This window comes from Chanodichthys erythropterus, chromosome 13, assembly GCF_024489055.1.
Source record: "Chanodichthys erythropterus isolate Z2021 chromosome 13, ASM2448905v1, whole genome shotgun sequence".
Lineage (NCBI taxonomy): Eukaryota > Metazoa > Chordata > Actinopteri > Cypriniformes > Xenocyprididae > Chanodichthys > Chanodichthys erythropterus.
The window spans coordinates 25,687,842-25,697,187 of NC_090233.1; the positions used below are offsets into that span (position 1 = coordinate 25,687,842).

At 37.0% G+C, this 9,346-nt stretch overlaps 2 protein-coding genes across 2 annotated transcripts in view; one reads left to right on the forward strand and one right to left on the reverse strand.

Moving 5' to 3' along the window:
- The window catches only part of myo1ha (myosin IHa), a 12,218-nt gene extending 8,141 nt beyond the window's left edge, over positions 1-4,077 (forward strand). The window contains 11 exon segments of the mRNA XM_067405771.1: positions 69-137; positions 294-378; positions 484-646; positions 2,102-2,185; positions 2,299-2,392; positions 2,480-2,535; positions 2,622-2,757; positions 3,209-3,279; positions 3,388-3,485; positions 3,564-3,663; positions 3,740-4,077. Coding sequence (XP_067261872.1) covers positions 69-137; positions 294-378; positions 484-646; positions 2,102-2,185; positions 2,299-2,392; positions 2,480-2,535; positions 2,622-2,757; positions 3,209-3,279; positions 3,388-3,485; positions 3,564-3,663; positions 3,740-3,766 — 983 coding nt within the window. The 3' untranslated portion in view covers positions 3,767-4,077.
- Positions 4,078-4,111: 34 nt separating this feature from the next.
- Positions 4,112-8,854, reverse strand: kctd10 (potassium channel tetramerization domain containing 10). The gene is made up of 7 exons (XM_067405772.1): positions 8,707-8,854; positions 7,748-7,961; positions 7,472-7,641; positions 6,879-6,965; positions 6,735-6,787; positions 6,448-6,643; positions 4,112-5,837 (listed from the first exon to the last, which is right to left on the reverse strand). Exons 1-7 carry the CDS (start codon positions 8,707-8,709, stop codon positions 5,619-5,621), a joined length of 942 nt encoding a protein of 313 aa, XP_067261873.1. The 5' UTR covers positions 8,710-8,854; the 3' UTR covers positions 4,112-5,618.
- Positions 8,855-9,346: the final 492 nt, after the last annotated feature.

Sequence of the window (9,346 nt, forward strand, 5' to 3'; positions counted from 1 at the left end):
ACTCAAGAGAGACAGAAAAAAAAGAAAAAGGAACAATTATTATAAACGCCTTAATGTTGCTTTTACAGCTACAAAACTACAGGCCAAATACAAAGGCTACAGAGCCAAAGGAGAGTTTCGAAAACAGAAAGAGGCTGGTGAGTAACAGATTTAATACAATTTATATTATTTGATGTACATTACTTAATATTATGACAGTGCATTGTAATATAAAGTATATTTATTATAGCATACATACATGCGCTATTTGCATTTTTATGTGATTCATTTTGGGATTTTTTCCCATCGTTTAGCTACAAAAATTGAGTCGTGTTGGAGAGGAGCGCAGGCGCGCAAAGAGAGAGAGCGCAGAGCCTGGGCTGTCAAAGTCATTAAAAAGTTAGTAATATTAGTTTCTAATATTAATACACTTACCAGGTGTATAACCTTTCACTTAAGAGATGAGATGGCATTCCCATTTTGACATGACGTTTGTCCATGCAGGTTTATTAAAGGCTATATGACAAGACGTGATGCAAAAACTACTGACAACTCTGAATACCTGGCCTTCGTCCGACAGAGCTACCTGAATAGACTCAGAGACAAGTTACCAAAGACCGTCCTGGACAAGACCACATGGCTGACACCTCCTCCAGTCATGACAGAGGTATTCACAAATACTCGGTTACTAAGATCTGAGGAACCCAACGGTTCCACGCCTACAAAAAGTGTTTGAACACTTAAGGCAAGTTTATTTATTTGGACTAAAAGCAAATGTCATACACAATGGAAATTCAAAGTGAATTACATAAAAATCATAAAAATAGTATAAAAAGGTACTTTAAAAAAAATGAAAATAAAAAAGGCTAAAAACAATAAAAAAGGGATAAATTAAAATGAAATAAGGTTTTTAAAGGCATACTTAAAAGCATAAGAAGACTAAGATAAAAAGTGCAGTGTGATCAGTACAATGCAGACACTGCTCAATCAGGGAATGAGCAGCTGAACAGATATTTTAAGCCTGAAGCACTTAAGCCACGCTTAAAATTATGTGCATTTCTTTGCATTAAAAGTGGCATCAGAATAATTGCCACTTGATTTGATATGTTGTTATCTGATCTTAGTGCTTAAGGCAAGACACTACTGGCAAGTAGTTTGTTCACGCACTGTTCAGTTATGACATTTTATCTTACAGTTTTATTCCTATCTATATTCTAAAGGTTTTTACAGAGGGGTTTGCTCATATATAATTTGCCTTATATCCAAAATCCCTTCAGTAAAAACATTTGACTCTAATATGTCAACAAAATGAAATAAGAATTTGAACTTGGCTTTACAATGTTCAGTTTTGTCAAGATTCATCAGGATTAAAATTATGAAAGAATGGCTTAGAGAGCATGAAGAGTTATTTTCACACATGAATTGGCACCTCTGAGTCCAAACCTTAATTTCATTGAAAGTCTTTGGGATGTGCCGGAGGAGACTTTATAGAGTGCTCACCTCTTGCATTGTCAATACAAGATCATCAAAAATTGATGCACATCTTGATGGAAATAACATCACAACATTTATTTTCATCGAGAGGTGCATCATTTTTTGGTCAAGATCTTGTATTGACAATGCAAGAGGTGAGCACTCTATAAAGTCTCCTCCAGCACATCCCAAAAACTTACACTGAGGTTAAGGTCAGAGCCAATTCATGTGTGAAAATGATTCCTCATGCTCCCTCCCAACAATTCTTTAACAATTTGAGCCTGATGAATCTTGTCATCCTGGAATATGGCCATGATACATCTTAATACATGGTTGTTTAAGAAAGGAAAAGCTACACACTCCATCTTTAAGGGTTAAAAGTACTGTTGCCAAACATATAACATGCTAGAAAATAATAACTGTAATAATTTTCTATCCAGAGATGCTAGAAAAACAATAATCACTGTAATAATGATCCATCCATAGACTCTTAAGTATTTGCCTATTAAAATCCAAGCGACTTTTTTTGGGCCGGGCATTGTATTCGTTTCTTTTTTTTTTTTTACCCTGTCTTGCTGTGTCCAAATACTTTTTGAGACTGTATGCATACTTTCATGAACAGGATTTTTTTTTTTTCTGTTGTTTGTAGACCTCAGAGATTCTGCGACAGCTGCACACGCGTATGATGGTGAGGAAGTATGTGCGGGGAATTACACCACAGAAAAAAGCACAGGTCACTATCACTGTTGTCACAGGCTTTTAAAGTACACTTTCAGCCTAATCACCATGTTTATTAACTGGCTAATGATGATGATGATGAGGATTGAATGCTGTATCTTTTCACAGCTGCAACAAAAAGTAGTAACCAGTGCCATCTTTAAGGGAAAGAAGGATAGCTATCCTCCAAGCATCGCTGTTCCTTTTGCGGACACTAGAATCAGTCAGTACAGTTTATTTTACATAAAAAAGCACTTACAGTTTTGCACATATCTTTTGTATGTCTTACACACTTTGTTCCATATACCAGATGAACAAGATATCAATATGAGGGTTCTTCAGACTATACGACATGAACGTATCAAGGTAAATCAAGACTCTTTTGTGAGGCCAAATTGTAATTCAAGAGCCTGTTCTCCATACACCACCTAAGCACATCTCTCTCTCTGCAGTACAGCGTTCCTGTGGTGAAGTATGACAGGAATGGATTTAAACCCAGACAAAGGCAACTTATTCTCACTCAGGCTGCTGTATACCTGGTAGAAGAGGCTAAAATCAAACAGAGAGTGGACTATGTTTCTCTAAAAGGTAGGTCCCGAAGGGAAAAGGATATGTGTAGTAGTAACTTGGTGAAATAAAAGAGCATTACAGAACTTTTAAAGTCGTCTCCTTTTAATTATTTCCGTGTAACATTCCTCAAGCTTCTTACCCAGGCAGTATCACAACTTTGTACCTTATCTACCCATGTTAGTACCTACATTACTAAGGGACTATAATGTACCTCTAAGGTACCAGTATGCATCATTTAGAGGTAGATAAGATACAAAGTGTACCCTTTAAGGGCATATTGTACCCCTAAAAGTATATTTTTTGCACTTTATTTTTGATAGAGACAAGGTCAAGTGTAATATTAAGAAAGTTCTGTAAGTTACACTACTGTTCAAAAGTTTGGGTTCATTATGATTTTGTGTTTTATTGTAACATTTATTTGCAAAGTGCTGAGAATAGAGTCCAGAGTGAATTTTTTTTGTGCACACAGGTGCTTCTGTCAGTAATCTGGGTGACTCTGTTATGATCCTTCATGTTGCTTTCAATGATCCAAAACAGAAGGTGAGCAAGGCTTTACGGGATGTATGTAAACTCTAAATTATTTCACGGTAGAACGTTACAGAAGTTTATGCTAAATTTGCATGTACTAATGTAGTTTCTTTAACCAAGGGGGACATGGTACTTCAGTGTGACCACCTGTTTGAAGCTTTGACCAAACTGGCTATGATTGCAAACAAGCAGAATAACATCAAGGTGGTTCAGGGAAGGTAAGAACACTAACATCACCTAATTTCAAACCTGTAATGTCCATTTGGGCACAGCGTTAACGTCTGATCTTCTCACAGCATAAAGTTTGAGATCCAGGCAGGAAAGGAGAGCGGTGTGGACTTCAGCACTGGCCAAGATCCTATGATTTATAAAGGCAAAAATGGTCATCTGATGGTGGTAAGTAATTACTTCTGTATTTCTGCTTAATTTAACATCATTGTTCCTGTGCTTAAGACACTTTCATTATAAAAAGGTGGCTCCACGGATCAAGTCTCGATGATCTGAAGGAGGTCACCATGTCCCTGTATATTTCATGAGGTAAATCCTTATGGAAGATGATGTCTTTCTCCACCTACCAAAATGTGATACACAACACACACACACACACACACACACACACACACCACTAAGCGCTCATTATATGGAGATTCAAAGCAGCATTGATCACTGGAAGTACAAATGGAAAATTACAGCTACAGGGAAAATAAAGCTATTTTTGTCCAAGTTGTTTAGGTTACGCTTCTTGCGATGACATTTCTTGTAAATTTAACATTTTATTTGGTAATTTCCATGCTTTGTTGTTGAGCCATATTTATAATATTGTTTTATACCTATACATACAAACCACAGAAATAAAAGATGAACTAATGCACAGGTTGGGTCTACAAAATTGTAGAAATCTTTATTTGTGATAACGTGTGTATAAATAATTTTTATGTAAAACCTTTTTTATTCATGTGCACGTCTGTACAAACTTCTCTACAGTATTACAGATGTCATAGTTTTTTTGTTTTTTTAAATACACCTTTAATAAAACTAATGAGCACAAACAATCTGTGATGCTACACGCTGAAGAGAAAGAGCTCGCACTCCTGTATGTCCTGGAGGTTCTTTGACGTTGCCAAGTCTCTGATTACACTCTCATACTTGGTGTCCATTACTCAATTACAGATATACATCCGAACGCTTCTGACTACATCTCAGTTTCTGGTATGTGATCACTTACAAAACCCAGAAGCGTAATTAACTTGATGGAATTTAATACAGTGCAGCAGAAAGGTATTTAATAGCATAATCTGAGTTTACTCTAGTAGTTTACTGATTGTAGCTAAAAGGGCATAGAAAACTTGCTGATTACTTGTTCTGATCATCTAAAAGTGCCACGAGTGAAAGCACCATAACACTATACTGCCCTCTATTGGCCAAACTTATACAGACATCTCAAAAATCCAGCACAGATAATCCTCTGAGTTTAAGCAAGCATAATAAAATGAAAATTGACAGATTAAGAATTTGTATGACACTCTCCTCTAACGAGTGTAAAAATAGGGATTGAATTCTTATAATAACAATAATATCCTCCTTCACTGAATTCTCTGATCACTGTAATCATCCTCAGACATTTTCAAGACCAATGAATCTTGCCTTGAAAATTGATTTGAATTTTGATTTTAAACTCAAAATCAAATCTCAGTAAGACGCACTATCAGCACTGTGAAATCTTGCTCTAACACTTCAATTCAGAGCAACAAAGCAAACAAAAACAATTAATTGGGCATAAACTAAACTCCATGACACAACACGCAAAACAAAAACACTCAAAAAGCACAGTATTAATCTATAAGGCACCAGGAACCCTACAGTCTTCACTCAAACAGAAAAAATAAGGTAAATGATGATAAAATGGACGAAAATACTAGGGCTGACAGCTCAATTCTGATAATATTCTTTAGCTGCAAATCTACAATTAATTGACAGTTTAGCTGATCAACTTGATATTTTTGGTGGAATTTGCTTTATGAATAGCAAATAGGGCAAAACGTTAAGGGAATGTCATGAATGCAGTAAAACTACCCATCTGTTGTGCACTTCTGTTCACATTAACACCATCTCATAACTTTTTAGTTAGGTCCTCAAATGCACAACTGACGTTTGAGGTCAACGCTGCACTGCCCTATATGCTATATTCATATAACATTATCAAAACAAGCTTTTTTTAAGAGTATCCCTTTGTCTCTCTGAGGAAGCAGACTTGGTATAAACTTAACTGACATGTCCGTGTGCAAATAGAGGGGCGTAACTGAAGCGCTGGTAGTTGTTAAGGCACTAAAAAAATTGGAGAAACTGCAGGGTCACTGGTGGTGGTGAGTTCGGTCATCGGGCCGCTTGATATGGATCCTGCGCACTCTTTCAATGCGCTCCCTCTCTTCATCCTCGTCAATGTGGTGGGAACGACCCGCAGCACCCCCTGTGGCTTCCAGAAGTGCATTGTCAGGTCCGCGGCCATCTTGAGACTCATAGAGCAAGATGTTGAGGGTCTCTTCATAGATGCGAGCCTCTGGGAACTCAACCTGTGATGGAGGGAAGCATTAAAAAAGGTGAGTGACAAACCTAACAGGAGCATTAAGGACAAGCTTTTAGGACAGCCTTTTTCCTGAACATTAATAAAAACAGGTTTTCTGCAGTTTTATGAGGGTAAAACCTTTTTAGGACCAATTATGAATATGTTCTCTAAATTTACATGTCTAGGAAGCACACAATGAGTTGTATTGAAAATACAATTTCCAACAGATCTCCATTACTTTTTAATTTATTTTACCCCCCAAAAAAAGCTCAAGGCTTGAATACCTCTACTCCAAACCGCTAGAATATGGAAATAACTTACTGTACCTTCTGATCACACTGCAAAAAAATAAATGTTCTTCCTCAGTATTATCTTGTTTTCGAGTGCAAATGTCTAAAGATTCTTAAATTAATAGGTTCAATCAACTCAATGCAAAAAGAAAAGTTTTCATACTCCACTTACAGATATCTGTAGGAAGATATTCATTTTTGCAGTGCATACAACATTTAATGCCATGACTTTATTCATTTAAGACTTTCTGCTCCAATTAAAGCCCTTAATTTGTGGAAGGGCAGACTTTTTAAAACTTTGTTTTTTTTAAAACTTTTAAAACTTACCTTTGTCTGCTTCTTCTCAGTAGCGTAGACTATTGAGGTGCAGCACACCTCTGCAATCTTCCTGCCCTGGCCGTAAAAAGACCAGCAACAAATCTCATCGCCGATCACATCCTTGATGAAGAGCACTCGGCCGTTGAACCTCAGAGACAGCTTGTCAAACAGCTCGATGTTCTTCAACATGTTGTCATCAGAGTTGCTACAAAGAGAAAGAGCAAATCGATCAGGTGAAAGCTCAACAGTATGCTTCCCAACAACCCAAACCTTGTGAGAAATTCAACTAATTTTACCTTGTATACGAATATTTATTGTTGCTCCTGTTGTACAGCAGTTTAACTGTAGGCTGCAAACACAGAAAGAAAAGTCAAGGTTCTGTTCTGGGCATAAGCGAATAGAATTTCTTTAAGACTGACATGGTTGTGAAGCATTTCTACCTTATTAGCAGTAGCTATGAGCCTCTGTTCCTCCTTAGACGATGTCACCAGTGGAACTTTACAGAATGGTTCATATGCATCTTTGTTCTGAAAAGGTTTGTAAAATATAATTTCTCAAAATTGCTCAAAATTAAAATGTATATTTTCTTGAACATGGAATATGTTAGTTCACCCAAAAATGAAAATTCTGTCATCATTTACTTACCTTCGTGTCGTTCTTCAAAACACAAATTAAGATGTTTTTATTGAATTCGGAGAGATTTTTGGTCAATTACACAAAAAATGTAACACTTTAAAAAGGTTAATCAGTTTAAACAGTCTTTTTAAGAGACATGATCGCATTAAATGATAAACATATTTAATTTAGGCTTTTATTCACATAAAAACCTTGACAGAAGTTGACACACATACATGGATCCCATCAAAATAAGATAAGGAAGCTAAAACATGCTCACTTGGAACAGAAATATCTCAGGTTTAATTAAAAATACCTTCACTTGTGTTCCAAAGATGAACTAAATCTTTCGACTTGAGCGCGAGTACATGATGCCATTTTAATTTTTTGGGTGAAGCATCTGTAGCCAGTACTCTACCTGTAATGCTGCCTGACACTCATCCACCAGGCCCTGCACCAGGTAATACTTTGCCTCTGCCAGTAACTCCTCCGTCTCCCTCCGGCTCTCAGGTAACGGGACGACTCCGTCCCTGAGGTAGTTCAGGATGGTCCCAAAGTGCTTCCCACACCTGTCTATCAGAATCCAGCCTGGAGAAAGATCAGAGGTGAAAAGTGAGACTTTGCAGAACCTCACATTTGCATCCATATGCTTCATCAATCTACCTGAATACTTCCTCAGCAGCTGTTACAGTACCTTCACTATCCGTGAGGACCTCCATGCGGCCACTGAACATGGCCTTCAGCATGGTGTCCTGCTTGGTCAGGGTCTGCATGGTGGTGTAGTACAGTGCTCCCCCGACATTAAGCTTTACGTATTTGGAACTGGGACTGGACCCTTTAAAGGAGGTGGTCCGTGTTGTAGCTGCCGGCACAGCCGAGCTCACCACACTTTCTCCTGACATCTCTTCCTGAAAATCAGACAGGGATGGGAATGAATGGTGATGAAGGACACACATAAACTAACATTCAGTTTCTCTCAGGGGATTAATAACATTGAAATCTATATTGCAAACACACACACACACACACACACCACACTATCATTCTTTAGAGTGTTTATGAAATGGGTATGAACACAGTGAGGGACAATGTGAAATTTCTTTAGATGATGAATCAAAACGTTGCCTAAATGTCAAACATTTAAAAAAAAAAAGTTATGGACGTGTTTAAAAGTTTTAGGGAGCGGTGCATATCACTTCACATATTCCTTTAAGGACCTTAAATGTAACACACGAACAATTAATTCATTGTAAACCACTGAGGCATGTTAAATTATCTATCATTCAGTGAGAAAAGAGGTTCACCGCACAACGAGACTGGTTTAATGACGTCACAACAAAACCTGTTGGGATTTTTCACTTAAACCCAGTAGATTTGAGTCATGTCGTTCCATTTGATGGTGTATATACATGATTCGTAACTGAATACGAAAAAGATAAATCGTTTAATTTAAAGTTACTCATAGGAAACCGTTGACTAGATGAGCGAAAAAGCTAAATTAGCACACTAGCTTGTTATCTCTATTTCTTTTAGAAAAACACGAAAATACCGGTGAAAATCTAATAACTACACGCCAAAATAAATAGTAATTCAAATATACTCCAGCAGAAGCGGATAAATTAGGTGAAACATCAGACAAATATCATTACTTACCATAGAAATCCCCCCGATTCTTTCGGGCCTCTTGGAACGGGTCTGGAATTAGATCACTTCCGGTCGCAACCCAGACTCGTGCACGAGGCTGCAGGTCACGCGCTTACAGGCACTACTCGGGCCAAATAATAAATGATCGCAATTTTAATTACAGTAGATAGGAAGTAACTCCACCTGTTCAGCCTCCTGTTATTTAATGTTCACACTTTCTGTGACTGTACATGAACGCTTGTATGTGAGTGTTGAGGATTCACAACAAAACAAAGAACATTTAAAGGAACAGATAAGGTTTTAGATGTCATTGTTTTGGACATGAAACCAGAATTTTTCCTAACGCTGTCATGAAGTGGAAACATGATTATCCTTCTCTTTTTTTCAGTAACTGTGTGGTCAGACTTTTAAAAAACATGTAATTCCTAATAAAAACTCACTTAATAAATAAATATTATCCCTGTAATTTCTTTTGTAATATATTTAAAGAAGGGGTTTCCCCATTTTTATTATTTTTTTGAAACAATGATCTTGTTTATGGAATGTAATACTGGTTGGAGATAGACAATATAATTCAAATCTTATTTTATTTGGGAAATATCATATATACAAAGCAAAATACAAGTCAACTGTACCAAATGTAGATTGT

Bases quoted from the DNA above. Each gene is read 5' to 3' on its own strand.
- kctd10 (XM_067405772.1), bottom strand. The intron at 6,788-6,878 runs GTAGAAATGCTT...CTGTGTTTGCAG, and splicing joins TCATAGCTACTGCTAATAAG to CCTACAGTTAAACTGCTGTA. The intron at 6,644-6,734 runs GTAAAATTAGTT...TTCTCTTTGTAG, and splicing joins AATAAATATTCGTATACAAG to CAACTCTGATGACAACATGT.